The sequence below is a fragment of the Echeneis naucrates genome, chromosome 16 (genome assembly GCF_900963305.1).
Source record: "Echeneis naucrates chromosome 16, fEcheNa1.1, whole genome shotgun sequence".
NCBI lineage: Eukaryota > Metazoa > Chordata > Actinopteri > Carangiformes > Echeneidae > Echeneis > Echeneis naucrates.
The window spans coordinates 20,696,185-20,719,969 of record NC_042526.1 but is presented as its reverse complement, the minus strand read 5'-3'; the positions used below and the strand labels follow the sequence as shown (position 1 = coordinate 20,719,969).

General features: G+C 44.4%; 1 protein-coding gene across 3 annotated transcripts in view; it reads left to right on the top strand.

The window, feature by feature from the left end:
• The window catches only part of ric8a (RIC8 guanine nucleotide exchange factor A), a 40,913-nt gene extending 35,793 nt beyond the window's left edge, over positions 1–5,120 (top strand). For all 3 annotated transcript variants that reach the window (XM_029523309.1, XM_029523308.1, XM_029523310.1), the window contains 2 exons: positions 3,312–3,431; positions 4,308–5,120. In XM_029523309.1, coding sequence (XP_029379169.1) covers positions 3,312–3,431; positions 4,308–4,452 — 265 coding nt within the window. In that variant the 3' untranslated portion in view covers positions 4,453–5,120. The remainder of the gene's footprint in view (positions 1–3,311; positions 3,432–4,307) is intronic.
• Positions 5,121–23,785: the final 18,665 nt, after the last annotated feature.

Sequence of the window (23,785 nt, the reverse complement as noted above, 5' to 3'; positions counted from 1 at the left end):
ACGGCTCCCACCCCCACATCAGAGGCGTCCACCTCCACCACAAACTGTCTCTTGGGGTCGGGAACCAGGAGGATGGGGGAAGACATGAACCGGGCCTTGAGGTTCTGGAACGCCTCCTCCGCTGCCTGGGACCAGCAGAAGGGAACCTTGGAGGAGGTGAGAGCGGTGATGGGTGTGGCCACGGTACCGCACCCTCGGATGAACCTCCGGTAGAAGTTGGCGAAACCCAGAAACCGTTGCAGCTGTTTCCGGGACTCAGGGACGGACCAGGAGGTGATGGTAGAGACCTTGGTGGGGTCCATCTCCATGCTACCTAAGCCAATGATGTACCCCAGGAATGAGATGGTGGTGGCGTGGAACTCACATTTTTCAGCTTTCACGAACAAAGAATTCTCCAGCAGATGTTGGAGGCCAAAAGGCATTACCAGGTACTCGTAATGTCCAGAGGGCATGTTGAAAGCCGTCTTCCACTCGTCCCCCTCCCGGATTTGGACCAGGTTATAGGCGTTGCGGAGATCCAGCTTGGTGAAGATCGTGGCCCCCTGAAGCAACTCGAAGGCGGAGGCGATGAGGGGCAGGGGGTAACAATTCTTGATGGTGATGTCATTCAGGCCCCTGTAGTCGATGCAGGGCCTCAGGGACTTGTCTTTCTTTTCGATGAAGAAGAATCCAGCACCAGCAGGTGAGGAGGAGGGACGGATGATAACGGCAGCCAAGGCATCATTGATGTACAGATCCATGGCTTCTCTTTCAGGTGCAGACAGAGTCGAAGCAACCCATGGGGGGTGAGGTGCCAGGCAGGAGGTCAATGGCACAGTCGTATGGCCGATGAGGGGGCAGGGAGGTCGCCTTGGCCTTGTTGAATACCTCCCTGAAGTCGTGGTATTCAGAGGGCACCCCGGACAGGTCTGGAGGAGGATTGGAGCTGGCCGCTGGCTGAGGTGCTGCTGCTTGTTTTAGGCAGACCTGATGGCATAAGGAGCTCCAACCCAGAATGGACCCTGTTGACCAGTCGATGTGGGGGTTGTGACGATGGAGCCAGGGGTAGCCGAGGATCAGCGGGAGACGTGGTGACTTCAGGACATGAAACTGTATAGTCTCATGGTGGTTACCAGACAGGAGCATGTGGATGGGCGTGGTCTAATGGGTGACTGTCGGCTCCAGAGTCAATGAAGGTGGCGAGGGTTTGAGAGCCCCCTGCCAACAGCAGCCGGACATGGAACAGGGGTCGTCAGTTAGGGGGAGAGTCTTGGGTTTGGCTCAGCAGGACCCCCCTGTTCACTGCTGAGCCCTTCCTTTTGCTGGGCAACGGGAGATGAAGTATCCAGCTTGGCCGCAGTAGAGACAGAGGTTCCCTTGGCGTCGTCGCTCTCGCTACTCCAGCGTTAGGCTGGTACGTCCCACCTACATGGGTTCAGCCCCCCCCCGGAAAGAGTCCCTGAGGATTGGTTGGAGGGGGCTGGGGCCCCCCGCAGACGGACAGACGGCTGGCGATCCACCCCTGCCTGGCATACCTCCCTTCTCCTCGCCTGGATGCGCCTGTCCAACCTGGAAGTCAATTCGATGAGGCCATCAAGGGAGGAGGGTAGGTCAAACAAAACCAACTCGTCCTTGATGTACGGTGCTAGTCCATGGAGGAAGGCGTCACACTGGGCAGCAGCATTCCAGCCATTGAGGCGAGCCCGGGTCTGAAAGTCAATAGCATAATCTGCCACGGTCTGAGCCCCCTGTCTCAGGCCCATGAGTCCTCCAGTGGTATCAGGTCCCAACGGAACAGGTCCGAAAACTTTACGTAGCTCTGTAGCAAATGCCTGGAATGAGGAGCATGCAGTCGTGCCTCTCTCCCACTCTGCCGTTCCCCAAAGGCGGGGTTGGCCAGTTAGATGATTAACGGTGAAGGCTACCTTCGCTGCCTCTGAGGCGAAGGTGTGGGGCTGCAGAGCGAACAGAATGGAGCAGTTCGTTAGGAAAGGGTTGCAGCCCTCGGGGTCCCCCGAATAGCATTCCGGGGTACCCACCCGGGGCTGAGGAGCGGAGCCCAGCGGAGGAGCTGGAGCTGGAGGGGCTGGAGCGGGAGCCGCCGGTGAAGACAGGGAAGCTGCTAACTGTTGTACCTGGTTAGCTAGCGATGTTAGCGCTTGCTCCAACGCTGACGATGTCTGCCTAGCCTCCGCTGCATTGGAGGCCATCTGAGCCTCGTGGTGCTGGAGCATTCCCTCCACCTGCTCCAAGCGGGCTTGAGGGGAGGGAGAGTGTGCTGGGTCCATTTGTGGCCAGATTGTACTGTGACGGATGTGTATGTAACCCAAATGCAGCACTCCAGAGCCCAGGAACAGTTGGTAATGACTTTTATTTTCACAGCAGTTAAACAGGAGTTTTAGCAGGTGAATTATCTTAGCGTTCAGTTCACACTTCAGGCTGGTAGCCCAAAAATAGTCTCTGGCTATCTGGCTGGGATGGGGATGAGTTCAACCCGGCCACAGGAACGAGGAGGGGGGCGTGCACCCTCGTACCCGTAAAGCTCTGTCCTTCGGCGGCCGGGAGAAACGTGAAAAGGCTTACTTCGAATGAAGCCGTCGACACTTGGTGTCCGGAGCCAGACGGATCAGCCGGAGGTGCAGAGGGATCGACGAGCGGCGAGCCACGGTGGAGTCGTGGCCAGGCAGCAGAGTCGGAACCAGGAGAGCAGGCAGACGCTGGAGACGCTGAGGCTGAACCCATGGTCAGAGACAGAAGGCAGGTCGGTAAACTGGGAGGCAGACGAGAAGAGCAGGTCGGGGACAGGCAGGGTCGGCACCAGGAGATCAGGTGAAGAAGGAACGCTGGAGAGTCTCTCATAGTAGAACAATCTGGCGAGGAGTGAAAGTGCTGGAGGAGCTTATATGCCAGGCTGATGACAGGCAGAGGGCAATACAGAGGGCAGAGGGGAACCAGGAGAACAGAGCTGTGACAACATTCTTACTGAGAATGTGCACAATTAGTGCACTCTTAACTTGTTTCTGATTTGAGAAAGTCAAAGTGTGATAGCTATTCCATGTTACAACTGTCCCTAGTCTCCCCGACTGAGTCAGATGACTGCATGTACAGTGAGGTCTGCAGTCCTTGCTTTCCAACTCCTTCTGCCTTCCTTCTGCCTGCGTTCCTGCATTAGCACTGACATTTCTACAGAAGTGAAGTTTCTTTGCCAATTACAATGTGAAGTGTGAACTAAGTAACACCTCTACTGGGTTGAGAGCAGATGCAACATATCAAAATAAACACAAGCTCATCCTTCAAAAATTACATGCTTTCTGTTTCTTCTTTGTCTCCAGTATTAACCCAATAACAGGAGTTGTGGAGGAGGAGCAGCCTAATCCCATGGAGGGGATGACAGAGGATCAGAAAGAATACGAAGCCGTGAAACTGGTCAACATGTTTGAAAAACTGTCGAGGTTAGTGAAAGTACACCACACACAAACACACACATAGGGCGTAAGCGCATGTAATTGCACTGCACTTAATAGGTTTTAACTAATCAGTACAATATATCGTCATCTGTAATCCATTTCCAAATTGTATTTGTTCGTAATAGAAAATCTTACAGCAGGTACATTCAAATTTATAGTATGCAACATAAGTCAGAGTGACCTGGGAAGCAACAGCACTTTGCACTGGGAACGGGTGGGGTACATCCTGAGCAGGTCTATCAGATTCATGCCTATGGGCACTTTTAGAGCTGACCATTAACCTAACCTGCATGTCTTTGGGCTGTGATAGGAAGCTGGTGTAAAAACCTATGAGGATTCTGGGAAAACATGCATTGTTGTGACTGTTGTGAGGCAACGCTGCTAACCTCTGCTCCACTATGCTGCACCATACACCATTTGTGCAATCTCTGCACTCTGTACTGACAGTAAAACCTGGAAGTGTGACGTTATAAAGATATACGAGAGCAAAGATTGAGGGGATGGGACATAAACAGGTTTAGTTTTAGTGTTTTAGTTTATTAATACACAAATAAAAAAAAAAAGAACAGTGAAGCTTACATTTCAAGACGCAGGAGAGGAGTGGCAATAACGGAGACAATGATCCCAAAATTAAGAAGAAAGAAAAAACCACGACTTGGACCTATATATAGAGCTTTTAGTTCAATTGAAATTTAGGGATTCAAACATTCCACACACTTCATCCTTCTTGGGATGTGACTAATACTTATTGCATTACATTAAGAGGATTTAACATTTAAGTGACACTGGCCAGGCCTGTGGTTAGTTTTGTCCTATCGTGTATGATGGCGAATTTGATTTCTGATATATTCTTCTCTGTAGGAACAATGTGTTTCAGCCCATGCAACTCTGTATGGATGGGAAGATGAGGGAGATGACTGCAGAGGATATGCATAGAGTGGTCCACAATCCTTTTCTCAAGCCAGAAGAACCAGCAAATTCAGACAGTGAAAATGAGACTAAATAATCACATAAAAGCAGCACATCCCAGAGGCTTCTGTATGTTTATGCTGATGGGAGATAACGTAGACGGCTGGGGTTAATTTAGATTGTGTAAAAACATACTTGGAGTACATGAGATAGTGTTTATTTTCTGTCCTGTAAAGTTCAAATCAGTGTTTTATTATTGGTCCTTTTCCACATTGTAGCACTAGTTTTCTTTCACCCAGATATTTGCTTCAGTCCATTTCATCACAGCAGGAAAAGCAACTTGGTGAGGACTCTTGTACTAACAACCCTACACAGCGTAAGCGTGAATGATTTCCAGTAATACGGTTCATTTGAGGGTGATTTTATGGATTTTATTTGTTGGAATTATCACCATATTGGATCACAGAGCATTGTAAATCAGTGGTTTTAATCAGTAATGTCTTGAAAATTACACACCTATAACCTCCTAGTTGCTGTTCCACAGCAGATTATCACTCTTTACTGAGATCTACTCACACAGGAAATAGTAGATTCCAGTCTGTGTTCCTATTTGAAGTTGACATTTGTAGGAAGGTTTTTTACGTCAGAGTTGTCTGTTTTTCACATCAGATGGTTTATTTTTAGAGGCAGGTATGTTACAAAGAGTCTGTAATCTGACACACAACATATTTTAATTGTGTTGATGTTCTTATTTTATTGCTACTGTACAAAATATCCTGGACTTCAATAAATGTTTAAAACAACATCATAATTATGTTTTATCTTTGATGCCGTTGAGAGGAAGTTCAACGAAGGAGAAATGTTCCACTATCATTATCATCACGTTTGTTTACAATGTGCTTATACAACAGTTTGATTGGATGAGAGTCATTCCACAAGTGTGTGTACAAGATAGTCACAACACTGATGATGTGTTGCTTAGCAACAGTCTAATACCATTACAGTTGTGGAGTTATGAGCAACCAGTCGCTCATATTCAGCACATTTCTCTCACGTGATGTTTCATTCATCTGAAATTGATGGACCAAGAGAGATAGGTTTAATTTTTTATCATGTAGTCAACAACATCAGGTAAATACTTGATGAAACAACTCAAATTTCTGATGTGATTTAAGATTAAATTTGGTAGATACTCTTTTTTTCTGGGATCTCTGCTTACTGCTAACTTGAATTTGGTACAAATGTATATTCTGGGGACTTCTGGTGATGACCTCTGTTTTTTGTTTGTTTGATTGCTTGTTTTTTAATTTTTTTTGTGTTATGGATTTATCTTCCCAGGATCTAGATCTTCCAGGAAAGATAACTGTACATAGTTTTTATAGGGGTCTGGCCATGGTTTCATGCCATTGTGAATCTCTATTGAATGTCCAGAATTATTACTTATGGAGCAACTTTTGTCCTATTTGGGATAATGGCTAAAGGAATGAATAAGAGAGACAGCATTCAAACAATCCATTCTTATGGACTTATATTAATCACCCCATATGATGGGGTCTGGTATCAAATTTTGCTCCTGGAATGTGAGAGGTATACACCACCCAGTTAACCGGAAGAAAATTCTACCTGAATAGGGAAGGGGTTAAAATAGCCTTTTTACAGGAAACTCACCTCAAAGACACAAAGCATACCAAAGTAAACTGTGAATGGGTGGGACAGGTACTATTTTCTTCTTTTTCCACCAAAAGCTGAGGGATATGCATCCAAATCCATAAATCATTACCTTTTAAAGTTGAAAAATACATGAGATGTGGGAGGACCATATGGTATTTGGTAAGCACATTACTTTGATGAATATTTAATAACCCTCTAATCATCCACCTGAAATAATTACAAAAGCTGTCACAGAATTTGCTGAGGTAGAATGTGAACTGGCAATAATAGGAGGAGATTTTAATTTTCTCTTGGACCTGCTAATGGGTAAGTCACCTCTGGAGAACCGACATACTACCAAAAGGGCCTGAGCAATAATGGGATTTTGTGAACAGATGGGGTAGTTAGATGTTTGGAGGACCGCACATCCAGGAAAGAAGGATTTTACCTTTTTCTCAAATGTTCATAAAAGTAACTCAAGAATAGATTACTTCTTCATTCCTAAGTCTAACTTGAATTTGGTAACCTCCTGCTCTATTGGAAATATTACAATCTCAGACCACAGCAATGTATTCCTTCAGCTCTTCCTCGAAGGAAGTACTCATCCCACCAAGATATAGAGACTCAATTCCTCTTTGCTCAGCGATCCAAACTTTATCTCTTAGGGTTAGGGTTAACCCTAACCGCAGGCAGACAGGCAGGTAAGTAATGAACGCGGGAATGCTAGGCAAGAAAAAACACACTAGATGATCTGGCAGAGAGCAGGGGAAAGCGGACTGGTATAAGTATAGGAGGCTGATGGGGGAATGGGCCTGAGGTGGGGAGATGGGCCTTAGAGTGGAGCAAACCAGGTGCAGGGAATGAAGGTGATTGCCAGGCAGGTGGGTGTGTCAGGAGCTGCAAAGACATGAGAGAGTGATCAGGCAAATGTCACTGTGACAGGGTATTATGGTAACTCCATCTCTTCACCAGTTAGATAGATACTTTATTTATCCCAGACTGGGAAATTGCAGTGTAACAGCAGCATTACACATAGGGAATAAAATATATAACATGAATGCATCTGGGTGTTCAGTCAGTAGTTTGGCAGCGGTGGAGCTGATGACTTCACAGGCTACCGCTGCATCAGCTGACGGGGGGATGTAAACAGTGATAACAATGGTGTACGTGAACTTCCTTGGTAAATAATACGGGCGCATTCCTACAGCCAGCAGTTCGATGTCTGGGTTATAGAGACGTTCCTTCATGACATTTGGAAAAGTCTCTGTCTCCCCGTACCAAACTGTAACCTGGGACCTCAACGCTTCTGTCCGGGATGTGCGAGTGCAGCCATGTTTCACTGAAGCAACATATGCTACAGTCACGGTATTCCCTCTGGGTCTTCACAAGCGCTGCCAGTTCGTCCGTCTTGTTCCCCAAAGACCTCACGTTCCCCGTTATGATCGCTGGGACCGCTGGTTTGTGTCTTCTCCTTTTTTCCCTCCGTTTCGCTCCGGACCTGCAGCCCCGGTGTCTCCTCCGTAGCTCCTGCGGGACCACAGGCCTGTCTCGAGGCAACAGCGCGGGTTTACACAGCGCAATCAACTGCCACAACTGCCGGCGGCGATCTTCCAAGCCACAAAAGTAGGAAAGTAGGAGAAAAACCAAACCAACCAAGTAATTTCGCAACTTTAACAGAAGGTTGTGATTGAACAGAAGAAAAACAACAAAAGAGCGAACCACCAAATTAACGAAGTTAACACGAAACACGACGAGGAGCTGCGGCTACAGGTTGCCGCTAGAACGGCGGCAAAAAATAAATAAATAAATAAATAAATAAATAAATAAATAAATAAATATACACGTCATAGTGTTTGTGTCTCTGATTTTTTGTGTCTGTCTGTGTATGTCTGTATGTATGTATGTACCTAAGTATAGGGCTGTAAGTCTTTGTGTCTCTTTGTATGTGATTGGCTGCTTGTTTGTGTCCCATAGATGGCCATAGTCAGTGTTCATCAGCTGTGTGTTTGTGTGTCTGTTTCTGTGTGTGTCAGCTGTTTGTGTATCTCTTTGGGTTTGTCTGTGTATGTGTTTCTAAGTATAATTGTTCCTATGAACAGAGATGTATATGACTGTGTATTTGTGTCTGTTTGTGTTTGTGTTTCTGTGTGTGTGAGTGCATCTGTATATTTGTCTGTGTGAGTCTGTATGTCTGTGTATTGGTCTGTGTGTGTGTGTCTGTGTGTGTCCTGCAGTCTAACACAAATGTCAGTGGTAGCAGTTGTTCAGCTGCTCTCCGATCAGAGGAGTCTGATGACTTAATTGACTGCAGCTGTGTGTCTGAGCTTGGATTGCATCATCCTTCTCAGAAAGCCCATGAGAAAACAGGTTCATTTCTGTCAGCGAGCCTCTCACTGTAATGCAATTTGTGACAAAACGGTAACTCCTATCAGAAAACCGAGAAGACGCTGAGCGCCACAAGTGTCTGAAGCTGTGTGTGCATTTTAGTGTTTCTAGGATGTAAAATGTGGACATGGGAGCGAGTTAAAAACACATGAAAATGTGAACTCCTCTCCTTCCGGCCAGAGAAAAATACATGGGGAGTAATAGGAGAGAGGAGGGGTGAGCATGTCCTTTAGAGGGGCACAGTTATCTTTATTTTCGGCGCCGACGTTAGACATTTTGACGTATATGAAATGTAATCGCTAAGGACTGTATTTAAACTTGCGCACTGACCTGAGCAGCAATGTTCTCCCATGCCGTCTCCCTCTCTTCGGCAGCCGCAGCGGTGGCACACTTCTTTCTAAAAACATGTTCAAACTCACCTTATGATCGCATTAAAGCCCCTTGCCTTTCAATCGGACTGCATGGGACGTCCTCTCGGTGACCTGGAGAAATATCCAGTTCTAGCGGGGTGTAAAACACAGCCCTCTGTCAGGTTTAAGCCACCTAGAACATTATTAAACACACAGGGAAGAAAGACAAGGGACAACAGCGCTCATTTTACTTGCAAGGAGAGCAGACAGAGATATGCTCAGTTACATTCTCTACCTGCTCTGATGTATCTCTTCTGTTCTCCCATATTTATTTCCTTAGGGTGGTCCCTAGTTACATGGTGTTGCAGCTCTAAAGGGTGGGGAAACATACAGCTGCAACATAGTAGATAGATGCTTATTGTGTAATCATATTCAAGGTACAACTTTGAAACATGACACACCAAACACTGTGAGAAGCTAGTTCATAACCAAAGTAATCTTGTTTCTGCCTCCTCCCTGTCTTCATGTTCCTCTTCGAAGGTCGTTGATTATCTTCAGAGGTTTGTTTTCAGCTCCTGTAAGAAAAACACAAGTTTCTGCATTCTTGCAGGGTCAGTAAAAGTAGAGCAATACTGTGATAATCACTTTATGTACATTTATTCTAACACCCTCCTCTTGCGCTTTTTTTCACTCCCCCCCCCCCCTAATTTTAGACATTCCAAAGGCTATGTGTATGTCTCATCTCAGTGACTCTGTTCTCAAGGTAAAAGCCATAGTATGCGTTTTTATCAGTAACTGGCAATTAGAGTGAGTTTGATACTTTTCCCGTTTGCTCCTCTATGGTTCACACAGTCTAAACTTGTGATAGTAAGTATTGCAGAAACAAATCAAATCAGATTTATTTGTATAGCGTGAAATCATAACAAAGTTACATCAAAGCACTTTACATATAGAGCAGGTCTAGACCAAACTCTTTATAAATTTTTTTAAAGAGACCCAACAGATCCCCCCATGAGCAAGCACTTGGCAACAGTGGCAAGGAAAAACTTCCTTTAAGAGGCAGAAACCTCAAGCAGAACCAGGCTCAGGGGGGGCGGCCATCTGCCTCGACCGGTTGGGTTGAGAGAAACATATTGTATTAGTATTAAGCATATCACAATTACAATGTATTAGCATTAAATATCTCACAATTATAGTATATTAGTACTAAACATATCACAAACCTAGTATATTGGTTTTAAACCATGTCACAATTCCCCCTTTTGATCTCTACTCTACGATCACCATCCTCTAGTGAACAAAAGGCACAATTCGAGTGATATATGGTCCCAAACAAGTGGTTTAGGCCCAACATTGCTTCTACCTGTTGTAGATCCTGATTTTTGAAATCAAATCAAATCAAATCAGATTTATTTGTATAGCGCCAAATCATAACAAAGTTACATCAAGGCACTTTACATATAGAGCAGGTCTAGACCAAACTCTTTATAAATGTATTTAAAGAGACCCAACAGATCCCCCGATGAGCAAGCACTTGGCAACAGTGGGAAGGAAAAACTTCCTTTAAGAGGCAGAGACCTCGAGCAGAACCAGGCTCAGGGGGGGCGGCCATCTGCCTCGACTTTCACCTATCTCTGACACGCAACCGAACGTGTCCCTGACTTACTTCACCTACACCAGGGGTCGGCAACCTTTAACACCGAAAGAGCCATTTGATCCGGTTTCCATGGAAAAGAAAACACTGGGAGCCGCAAATACTTTTTGACATCTAAAATGAATTTATTTATGAATGCATTTATTAAATAGAAAGAAAAAATATTTAAAAAAACAACAACTTCCCTTTCATGCTTCGGGGTTCACCCCAGCCCTACACTTATTAGTGCTTTGACTACCCTTTTGAAGATGGGCTATCATCTTATCTAAAATGAAGATAACACTGTATATATTGCTTTTTCTTACCTTTACACTTTGTATAAACAACTAAAGTGTGTTGCTTATGAAATCCACGAAGTGCTACAGAGAAAATTAAATTTTATCTATGTAATGAACACATTTTGAACATTTTGAATTCAATAAAAAATAATACAATGTCTGAATGTCTCTTTCAAATAAATTAAAAAGCTGAACTTAAATTATCCATGTAGCAAACAAAAGCAAAAAAATGCCGTGAGCCGTCATCCTTATATCGCCTTTGGGCTTTCAGAGCATGTAGCGGAGCCTTGACCTGAATTTAAAAAATAAATTGGGGAAAAAAGCACTGTGTCACTAAACAATGAAAAATAAATATTTGCTAAATATCTGCATAAATATTTATTTTACCTGGTTAATGGGACTTCTGCTCCTGAACCTCTGCGCACAGCGTCTGCAAATTGGGGCTAATACGAAGTCACTCTCATCTTTACGCAGGAATGTAAGCTGTCATCTGTGAGGCGTGAGCGGTGTTTGTTTTTAATGTAGTTCATGGTGGAGAATAGCTGCTCACATACATATGTGGATCCGAAGATCGACAGGACTCCAAAGGCATATGTCTTCATGTTCATGTAGGTGTCGGGGATGGCATTCCATGTTTCAAACACGAGTTTGTCCGGTCTTGGAAGGTTCTCAATATCACTCCATTTGTGATTCTGAGCAAGAGTGGCCTTCTGACGGGCAACATCTTCAAGGTCCTCTGTCAAGCGTTTGAATTTGGACACCCACATGTCTTTGTCAGCTATGTCAGCCAGCTCCAGCCCCAGATCAGATTGACTTACACCTGCAAATGCAGTCACATTTAGCAGGGATGGATCGATGTTCAGGGGAGTGACGGGGAAGGACAATGTGGTTTTTTCCTCTCTGAACTCACGGAATCGTTTCCCAAACGATGCTTGCATTGTGGTGATTGCAGACTGCAAATACTCTGAATTGATCACCTTGTGAGCTTGTTTGAACTCCCTTAAAGAGGGGAAGTGAGACAGTGTGCCTCTCTGTAAATCTCTGGCTAAAACTGTCAGTTTGCGCTCAAACGCTAAGACCTCCTCCAGCATGTGTAGCGCTGTGCCTCCTCTCCCCTGAAGAGTTGTGTTCAGCGTTCAGGTTCGCTGTCATGTCCACCATGAAGTGCAGCTTTTCCAGCCACTCTGGCTGTTCCAGCTCTGGAAAGGTGAGCCCTATGCTTCTCATGAAAGTTTTCACCTCTCCCAGACATGCAGCAAAACGTTTCAGCACCTCTCCTCTGGACAGCCAACGGACTCTGTTGTGCAGCAGGAGATCAGATTATGTGCTGTCCACCTCATCCAGTAACGAACGGAACTGGCGGTGATTTAAACCTTTTGCCATTATTTTGTTGACAATCTGAATGACAACATTCATGACCTCTGTGCATTCTGAAGGAAAAGTTTGCGCGCACAATGCCTCTTGGTGCAGGATGCAGTGAAAAGTGAGCAGCTTTCTATCCAGTGACTTCTGCAGCAAGGCCACAAAGCCCCTGTGCGCTCCAGTCATACTCTGTGCCCCATCAGTAGCCACTGACACTAGGTGGGTTGTTTTTATTTCTTTGGCTCGTAAACTATCAAGCACAGCCTCACAGATGTCCTCCCCCCGTGTCTGGCTTTTTAGTGGTATCAGCTCAACCATTTCTTCCTGTGGTCCAGCAGAGTTCACATATCGGCAGAACAGCGCTATTTGTTCAATGTCACTTTTGTCTTTGGACTCATCACAGGCGATTGAGTACGCTGCAGCTGAATTGATGTCTTTAATTTGCTGTTTTGTGATATTTTCTGACATTTTTATGGTTCTGTCTTTGACAGTCTTCGCAGAGAGAGGCATCTGATTTTCTTCACAATTTCATGCTTGTTTTTAAAGTCCGCGAATAGGTGTTCTGAAATCTTAAGGAATGATTGTTTCATATAATCTCCATCTGTGAACGGTTTCCCATGTCTGACTATTTCCTGAGTTGAATTTGTAGACTTCACCCACTTCTTGAAGTGATTTTTCGTCAGATCAGCCTTCCGCATCAGTTCCGAAACAGCTTTTTTTCTCTCTTCTCCCTCTGGATATTTTTCAGCAAAGGCTCTGTGTGTATTGTTGAAATGTCTTGCGACATTTGACCGTTTATTGTTAGACAGTTTTTCTCCACAAATTATGCATACTGGTAGGCCACTCTCATCAGAGGTAAATGCAAATGAATCTGCCCAGGCATCATTGAATGTTCTATTTTCTTCAGATATTTTTCTTTTCTTACATTTCTCAATACTTGGCCTTGCTGGGGTTGAAAGTCGCGACAAATGGACGGCGTTTTGGCGGGTATACCGGCTTTCGCGAGTATGACGTTTATTTTGAGCGACGAAAAACAATAAAATATATTTATTCTAATATGTCAAGATCACAATAATCTTCCAATTTAGAACTAACACAAATAAAATAAATTTTAATTAAATACTTAGTTTTTATTTTTTTAGTAATTTATTTTCCCAAGCCACTCAGAGCCGCAGTATAAGGATGAAAGAACCGCGGGTTGCCGACCCCTGACCTACACCATGTCTGTCCTTCGCGTGGTCAAAGGACTACTGGTCCATGTATCTGATGATCACTTGCCTCCCGCACTCGTCATGCCTCAGAAACACAGGGGGGTGATGTTGACACACACTCACGACTCCCCGTGTGCAGGACACAAATGCGTCAAAGCAACATACACTGCACTAAAACAAATGGCCATTTGGCCACACATGCAACAAGATGTGGCAGATTACATAAAAGTATGTCCAAGCCACTTCAAAGGGCACCTATGCACCACAGAGGCATTTCCTTCCCCTGGTCAGATCTTCAACTCGATTGGGTGGGGCCTTTTACCAAATACACTCTCGGTCACATGCGCCTTCACCAAATGGGTGGAATGCCTGCCGGCACCCAACGACATAGCGCAAACCACCGCCTGCCTCTTGATGAACCACATCTTTTCCAGGTTCCGCCTACTGACTTGAGTCGATTCTGACAGGGGCACGCACTTCACCGTGCAGGTGAAGATACTGAAGATACAGGTACTGGGAGTGAAAACCAACTTCCACAAAAGCCACCACCCCCAGTCCTCGGGCCAAGTGGGACGTGCAAACTGAATGGTGGTCAGTATACTGAGAAAGTTTGTGACTGGCCACCACAGAGACTGGGATCTGAAAGTGCCATTAGTCCTGATGGCAATACGAGCTATCCCGCACTCAATGACAGGAGTCTCTCCTTCGAAATGATGACAGGAAGACAGATGGTCCTCCCACTGCACCTCTTGTATATGCCGGTTGAGGCCATTGTCGCCACAGCGTATACAACACACCAATATGTAACGCACCTGAACGACCAACTCAGGCAGACGTTTGCTTTCGCTCAGAAGAAACTGGCCAGGAGTAAAACGTATTCTTACAAGAAAGCATCATATGAAGAGCTCCAAGTTGGAGACAAGGTATGGTACGACCTGTTCACACAGACTGAGCTCGGGCCCCGGAGGACTGATAGGCTTACCCGGAAGTTCCTCCCTCGCTGGGCTGGCCCATACATGATCACCGATAAAATCGCACCCATCATATACCAAATTCGGATCACCAAAGGCAAACAGACCACTCACAAATGGGTCCACCGCAATCAGATCAAACATCACAAAAACCCCATGAGAACTACGGGGGAAGCTACAGTCTCTCAGTAATTTATAAATTTAACAAAAAGGAAAAACCACAACAAACAAGACAAGACAAAAAAAAATACCCCAAGGTCCCATAATTCCTAATCGTTAAATAAGACACAGAAACGCTGCTAGCAGGATCGCCAATATCCCTCGTGCATACTCTTGCTCGCAGTATTACTAGTGTCTGTAAATTGTTGTATACCAAAGAGGTCAACCCAGTAACTGTCCCTAACCCTGTCCATTCTCCCTACCAAGATGGCGAAACCACTAGTACTCCTGATCCTCAGCCTTGCGCTTGTGGCAGTCTGCTTGGAGATCATAGAACAGGGCCCAAGCTCAGGAATCATCCTGAAGGCACAACCCGGACTCCTCATCACTAACTGCCGACTACATACCCAGAAGGTGTTCGTAATGTTAAACCCCCGAAAGGCGTGTAGAAAAGTTTACCCCACTACCACTAGCCAAGGCCTTCGAGGCCTACTGACAGCTGCCTCCCTGGTAGGATCCCTGTTTGGGTTTGGACTCTCTGCATATAATTTGGTTAATGTAGCCACTATCCGACACCATTTGAGAGAAATGCAGGCCAGAGATCCCTGAACTTAGGAAGTTGATTAACAGGCAGAAGCAGGAACCAAACACCATTGTACAATCACTAGACTCTAGACACTCTATCAGTTGTTGCCGTAGACTATGCCCATACACAACTTATCAGTCTGTTAATGGCCGATATGCTTTGCGACATCACTTCATCCATAGACAGCCTGGCCATGGGTCGAATTCCCCTGTACTTGGTGCCCCTGTCGCTCATCCAGAACATTATGGTCTCCGCCACCAGAAAAAACGGTCACGCCACTCCAAGCTCATCTGTCCTACACCCTGGGGAGCACCTGAAATTTATATTTTTACTTTGTTGATTCATGTGATTTTTTTCTGTGACACACTCACTACTGATTGTAATCTTTGTCTTTTCTTTTTTATCAGGTCACTGCCCTTTCCGGCAGTGTATACCAAGCAAGCCAGCAAAATATGGCATCAAAAGGGTGGGTGGCCTGTGAAAAAATCCAGCTTTGCATGGAATATCCAGGTCTACACCGGGAAGCTGCCCAGTGGAGCACCAGAGAAGAACCAGTGGATGCGTGTTATACTTGATTTGACAGTTGGACTGAGGGGGCACAACATCACGTGACAACTTTTTGACCTCCTACGAACCTGGCCAACAGCTCCTGAAAAGAAAAATGACCATGGTTGGCACTGTTCGGGAAAACAAGCCTGAACTCCCCCCTGCACTCCTCGCAAAAACAGGGAGAGTGGTCTTCTCGACAAAGTTTGCCTTCACCCCCACCATCACCCTTGTTTCTTACTTCCCACAAAAGAACAAAAACACGGTCCTGCTGAATACACTGCAAAAGGCAGCTGAAATCACTGATCGTGAAGACAGAAAGGCTCTTGTTACCCCATCTGCAGCAATTGTGAGAGCTGCAATGCAATTTCTGGACTGCAAGACGAAAGTTGTGTGCTGCACATGTGAGAAATATGTCTGCAAAGCCCATGCTCACATTTTCACATACTGTCCCACATGTGCTAATGTTCAATGTTAAGCAACTTTTTGCTGTTTTGTTATGAGACAACAGAAGAGAAGAGATGTATTTTATAATTCACTTTCTAAAGAATATTAACAAAGAATAAATTGTTGGAAAAGTTCCATACTGTTGACTGTTATTTTTCCTTTCAATAAAATTAATTCAATAGTAATTTCTTCACATTGATATAATAGTAGTAATAAACCTTAACTGTATAAAAGAAAACTATTATGACAGTTGGATTATGGTAAAATAAAAAAAAAAAAAGAAAAGAAAAAAATAAGAAACAGTTACTGGTGAACATCTTTTTTCACAGTAAAAAAAATATGATAAAACTGAATAAAATTGAGTTGATTTGATAAATAACAGGATGTTTCATCCTACAAAATAGATATTGGATTTAAAATTCAACCAAGCTGCTTTATTTTAGGGCTTTGGTGAAGTAATTTTTGACCCATAGGACAAGAGGAGTATACAGAATGTTAAGACCGCACAAGGGTTAATTAAATATGCATATATGGTCCTAACAGTGATGATCCTGCTATTTACCAAAACCTCTTTCTTTCCTAATCATCCTACTCTGGTCAATATATAATTGGTAGTGATTTTAACAATGTGCCAGACCCGTTGGATGGATCTACTGGTAGCAACATTTCCCACCAACAAACCAGAAAGACTATTCAATAATTTATGGTCGATTTCAATTTAACTGATATCTGGTGATATCTTAATCCCAATAAAAAAGACTTTTTATGTTTTCTAATACACACAAAACATACTCCAGAATAGATTACTTTTGAATTTCTAATGGTTTACTATCAAAATCTAAGAAATGCTGGTATCATGGTATATTGTTATCTGATCACACTCCAAACAAATACCTGATAATATTTTCTTTCCACCTAGATTTCGATTTCAATCTAAATGGCACCTATACCCTGATTTTTGGAATTTCTAAATGGAAAAATAAATAAATATTTATCTTTAAACACAAAGGAGGTATTCAAGGTGTATATAAGGGGTGAGATTATCAGCTATATTAAACATAAATCCAAAGTCCATTTTGAACAACTGGACACAATTGGGAAAAAAAGCTAGGGAGTTAGAACAACGTTTACATCACAGTGACATCCCAGAAAAACATAGAGCTTCTCCTACTAAAATCCCAATACATTGAGATAACTACTTATAAAATAGCTTCTAATTTGATGTGGTTAAAACAATCATACCATGACCAGGGAGAAAAAGTTGTGAAACTGCGGTGATGTCCTGGATGAGCCAGGGGCCCATAATGTTGCAGGAGGGGATCCACGACTGCTCCTCCTGGCCATACCCCTCCCAATGTTCGGGGACGATTTTTTTTTCCCAGGAGGGTGCAATAGAAAACAATTTAATTGTCATGCTAAATATAAAATAGGAAATAAATAACCTAATAATCTGGATAATCTCTTCTATCCAAGCACAGCGCCACTCATTTTAAGTCCTTTGTTGTTAGGATGTCTTCCCCTGGCTTCACAAACTTACTCTCCATCATCTCCAACAGTGACTTTGATTAAACAAACACCAGCTTGGATGTTGCGTTCATTAAAACTAGAACTAAATAACAGATGTCCGAGAAGTTTCCGACTTCTGTTATCATAGCATTCATTCTACAGGTTAACTCGGAGGAGAAAAAATAAGTTTGGCATATTACCACCATTTTCTGGACGCTAAAATATGTGCAGCAGCCATTTAGATTTATTTTGGAAGCAATAATTTCCAAATTTGACAACTTAGAGCAAATTTTTTCAGAAGTTGTTTAGAATGCAGCATCACCTGCTGCTGGACCTCAACCCAAGTTCTCCCAGACCCACCCCCACCCTACTTCTGATTGGCTAGTGATGTTAGACTGCTTGAGAGGGAATGCTGCGTTACTCTCATTCTATTGATGGGCAAACTCAATTGACTGCTTGAACCTGACAATATCCAGCATCAACAGGTTTGTTTTTTTAATGTTGATCTTTTTTTAAATCACAGCCCAACGGCACAGTGCCAGAATACTTAAAGCCCTGCAATCCACCAGGTATTGTACACCCCTGCCCCAATGGCCAGCAAGGCCTGCACGGAGTACACAAGCTCACTATTCAGCAACCAAGGGGGCGGCAGGGAGCCAGCGGAGGGAGCGAGAGGGCTCTCTGTGACCAGTTTCACCCAGCTCACATGGAAGGCCAGGTTGATCCAGGAGGACATAGGGAGCTTGAGCTTCACAGTAGAGTCATTAATAACTTTTACAATGGGATATGGTCCAATGAATCTGGGGGTGAACATGCGGCAGGAGTTCCACATGGGAAGGTCCTTGGTGGAAAGCCAAACTCGTTGCCCAGGACGGTAGACAGGTGCTGGGTGGCAGTGGTGGTCCATCGTTTTCTTGTAAGCTACTCATACTACTCAGCACTCATAGAATAAAACAAGAACAACCCCAGGTTTGTCTTCAGCACTGTAGCCAGGCTGACAGAGAGCCATAGCTCAGTTGAACTAGTGATCCCCTTAGCTCTAAGCAGTGATGATTTTATTAACCTTTTTACAGATAAAATTCTCACAATCAGAGAAAGAATTTATCAGCTCTTGCCTACATTAGATAAAAATCTCCTACTGAATACAGGGAGACCTGAATCAGCTGCAACGCCTCTGTTACATCTGGAATCATTCTCACCTCTGAGTCTCTCAGAGCTAGCTTCTATAGTTTCATCATACAGACCGTCAACCTGTCTATCAGACCCAGTACCAACTAGCCTCTTTAAAGAGATCTTTTATTTAATTGAGCCGTTCATTCTAGACTTGATTAATTTGACTTTATTTCTGGGTTATGTACCTCAGGCACTTAAGACTGCAGTCATCAAACCCCACCTTAAAAAGCTTAATCTTGATCCAGATGTTTTGACAAACTATAGACCCATATTGAACCTTCCATTTATTTCTAAAATCATTGAGAAAGCTGTAGCAAAACAACTACACGATCATCTGGATGGGAACAGTTTGTTTGAACAGTTTCAATCAGGATTAAGAGCCCATCATAGGTCAGAAACAGCACTGGTTAAAGTCTCCAATGACATTCTAAAGGCTTCAGACAATGGATCGGCCTCCAGACTTCTCCTTCTAGATCTCAGTGCTGCATTCGACACCATAGATCATAATATTTTACTACAGAGACTGGAACATGAAATTGGAATTAAAGGAACTGCACTGAGGTGGTTCAAATCCTACTTATCAGATAGACATCAGTTTGTTCATGTTAACAACAGCTCCTCCTCATGTACTGTAGTCACTCATGGAGTCCTGCAGGGTTCGGTACTTTGCCCAATCCTCTTTACGCTTTATCTGCTTCTTCTAGACAACATTATCAGGAAACACAGCATCAACTTCCACTGCTATGCAGATGATACTCAGCTGTACCTATCAAGGAAGCCATGTCTTGAAGACATAAAAGTCTGGATGACAGGAAATTTTTTACTTCTCAACTCTGACAAAACAGAAGTTATTGTAACCTAAGCACCTCAGAAAAATACTATATAATCATCTCATCAGTCTGGACGGCATCACTTTGGCTTCCAGCTCCACTGTAAGAAACCTTGGAGTAATTTTTGACCAGGACATGTCCTTTGTCCCTCACATAAAATAAGTTAGTCGGGCAGCTTTCTTCCACCTGAGAAACATTAGGAATATCAGAAACATCCTTTCTCAGGATGATGGAGAAAAACTAGTCCATGCATTTGTAACTTCTAGGCTGGACTACTGTAACTCATTACTATCTGGCTGTCCAAACAAATCTCTAAAAGGCCTTCAGCTGATTCAGAACGCAGCTGCACAAATATTAACAAGAACTGCCATATCTTTCCTGTGTTAGCTGCTCTTCATTGGCTGCCAGTAAAATATAGAGTAGAATTCAAAATCTTTCTTTTAACATATAAAGCTCTTAATGGCCAAGCTCCATCATATCTCAGAGAGCTCATAGTTCCTTACTGTCCTAGTAGGCCACTCCGCTCCCTAGATGGAGGTTTACTTGTGGTTCCTAGAGTCTCCAAGAGTAAATCTGGAGGCAGATCGTTCAGTTATCAGGCTCCTCTTCTATGGAACCAACTTCCAGTATCGGTCCAGGGGGCAGACTCTTTAGTAATTTTCAAGACCAGGTTTAAAACTTTCCTGTATGACAGAGCTTATAGTTAAAAAGTTAAAGTCCTCTACTCTTTAGCTATGCTGCTATAGGCCTAGGATGCTGGGGGAAGGACTGAGCTTCTCTCTCTTTCTCTCTCTCTCTCTCTCTCTCTCTCTCTCTCTCTCTCACTGTCTGTCTCTCCCTGTCACCCTCTCTCCCCCTCTCCCTCTTTCTCTCTCCCTTCCTCTCGCTCGCTCTCCTTTCCTCCCCCCTTGCATGTGCTGATAAGAACCATCCTTCTTAAAAAACACAGTTTCACCCAGTTCTAAGCATTTATACTGCATTTACTAACCATGTTCTGCCAAAGTCTCTGTCTCTCCCAGTTCCTCTCCTCTCTCTCCCTGTCCTCATCCTGCAGGTGGTGAATCATCGCCATCCCATATTCCTGCAACACCTGCTGGTCCCATAGTTCATCAATTCTTTACTACAGCTCATGAACAGCTCCATGAACTTCATGCAGCAACATGTTCCTGCCTATACCCTCCCCCCAATGCCTATCTCACTCTCTCTCTCCCGGTCGAGGCAGGTCCAGGCCCCCCCTGAGCCTGGTTCTGTTCAACGTTTCTGCCTCTTAAAGGAAGTTTTTCCTTGCCACTATCGCCAAGTGCTTGCTCATCGGGGGCTCTGTTGGGTCTCTTTACATAATTTTATAAAGAGTTTGGTTTAGATCTGCTCTATATGTAAACTTCCTTGATGTAACTTTGTTATGATTTGTATACAAATAAATCTGATGTGATTTGATTTGATTTGATCGTTTGTTACGACCACAAGAACCTGTCCTACATCCAGTTAGCCCAGCGCCTCAATTCATGCCAAGCAAGGATGGCTTTATTTTTTGGTAGATTTAACTTCTCTCTCACTTATCGTCCAAGCTCTCGTAACAGCAAACGTGATGCCCTGTCACGCCAGTTCACTGCTGAGGAGACTAGTTCAACCCCAGATCCCATCCTGCCACTCACTTGTGAAATTGCTGCCATCACCTGGAAAATTGAATCACTGGTGAGACAAGCTCAGAGCCTCCAACCTGCCTCAGGTAACAGTCCTCCTAATCATCTGTTTGTCCCTTACTCTGCCTGCTCCCAGGTCCTTTAGTGGGCTCATTCTACACACTCCATCCGGGCATCAGCTGCACACTAGCCTTCCTCCGCCAACATTTTTGGTGGTGTGCTGTGGATTTTGTCACTGCCCCCCCCCAAAGGTAAGATGGTCATACACGTCGGGGCCGTGGCCTGCAATACTTAGTGGACTGGGAGGGTTATGGCCTGGAGTAGCGTTGCTGGGTCCCAGGTAGCCAAATATTGGACCAATTCCTCATCAGGGACTTTCATCGGCAACACCCCGACCTTCCCGGCTGTGCGCCTACCCGGAGAGGGGGGGATACTGTCATGCCCTTCACTTCATCCTCCTAGTGTGTAGTGTGTGTCTTCCCAGATGGCAGGAGTGGAGACAGGTGTGCTGGAATCAGAGCCAAGCCCCTCCAGCTGCAACTCGTTCCTTTATCAAGACCTCTACTCATACTCAGTCCTACCAGATCCACACTGCCAGATCGTAGACTCTGTTCACACAGTCAGTCACGTTTCAAACCTCAACTAGATTCAGATTCAGATTTTGTCAGTATCGCTAATACCTGTTTCTGTGTTCCTACAGCCCTGCCTTCACTTGACTCCAACCCCTGCCTCCTGCCTTCCTGCCTTCCCACCTCACCTGCATGGCCGGTCCCTCTGCCTGACTCCCCGCTCCATTCCCTCTGCCCAGCCTATTTCTCTGCCTGGCTCCTCGCCTCAACCTTGCCCCAAGCCTCCCAGCCCCTGCTTCATAAATAAATCCTTTTGCAACTCTGTCATCTGTCGCCTGCCTCGGTGTACTGCTTTTGGGCTCATTAGTTTTAGCCCTTACAGAGGGAGTGGATTCATGAAGGAGGTTGCGAAGGTAAGTCGGGGCTATGTTGTGGAGAGCTTTATAGGTGAGGAGGAGGTTTTTGTAATGGATGTGGTATTGTGCAGGGAGCCAGTGAAGATGGATGAGAACAGGGGTGATATGGTTCATGGGGCACACCAGAGCAGGTTATATGGCCCCAGAGTGCAGAGAGGAGCCACAGGACTCAGATGAGCCTTGTGCCGGCGAAGCTAGCCTCTGGCTAATGAGTGGTTAGGCAGTAGCAGCAGACAGGTGAACACTATTTAACTGCTGTTTCATTAGATCAAGCAGCTGAGTCTAACAGATGGATTTAGAGTCCAGAGTTCATATAAGACAATCTTGAAAAGTCGATATGAAGCATCAAAATAACGAAAAACTGCGTTAAATAGCGAAAACAACGGGGCAGGCACGGCAGCAGCTTGCCAGCGGTCCATCACCTCACCTCAATAGTTCTGTGTGTCTAAATGCAAAATTGTGAGGAAAGAAACAACCCCATGGTTCACATACAGTTTGCTAGTACTCCAACAGGATTTACATATCTGGGAATCAAAATAACACCGGACATTGAAAATATTGTAGCAATTAATTATGACCCACTGATGAGAGAAATACAGTCTTTAGAGGGATGGAGTTCAATGCCCATTGATATGATAGGATGCATTAATATTATTTGCATAATGTCCATCCTGCCAAAATATCTTATCTTTTTCAGACTATTCCACTCCCCCCATCAGCCTCTTTTTTCTGTGCAATGAAAAGAATCTCCATTCACTTTATATGGAACAGTAAGTGTCCTAGACTGCGGCTCTCTCTCCTCTTCCTACCATACGATCATGGAGGGCTCAAACTGTTGAACATGAAACTTTACCACGGAGCAGCCCAGCTTCACGCTGCCATGAGCTATTTTTGCACCACTGATGTTCCTGCTTGGATGGAGATAGAAAACAACACATTCGAACTACCACTGTACTTCTATAGCTGTTAGGTTTGGCACCTATTTGTGAAAATTATAGTTTTAAACCAGGGAGGCGTGATGCAGGAATCAAACACTGGATGGAAAAAAGACTAGGAAAAAAAATATACATCACCAACCTCACACGCTGTGGACGTGCGCTCACATCACAGCAAATTTTATGCGTGGCGCTAAGGTTTTTTTTTTTTTTTTTTTTTTTTTTTCATCAGTGATGCAGAGCACTTTGGAAAGGCAACAGTGTGTAGAGCTGTGAGAATAGTAACTCTTACACTGAAACAGCTGTTCCTAATGTTGGGAGTGTTCCTGAGACACACACCTGTAAGAAACATCAAAGAGGAGTTCAACAGGATTGCAGATGACTGATTCAGAAATCAAATATTCTATTATTTTAAATTATATACATTCTGCTGCTCTCCCTGTGGCAGCAGACAGAGTTTCTTCTTCATCATCATCCTCCTCCTCTTGTGGTGCAGGAAAAGACTATACTTTGAATACTTTGAGTCTGGAATACTTATAGCTGCCGGGTGTTCAACACCAGTTGTGGATGACATCATCCACAACTGTTGGGGGCGGAGATATTTTGGTCATGTTTCGAGTTCTGTCTAGTGTGTTCAGTTTGTTTTGTCACTTCCTGTTTTATTTTGAAGTCCTGGTTCTATCGTGTTCCCCGTTGACTTACTTCCTGGTTGTTCTCTCCTGTGGTTGCCTTCCGTGCCCTAATGTGGTTCACCTGTGT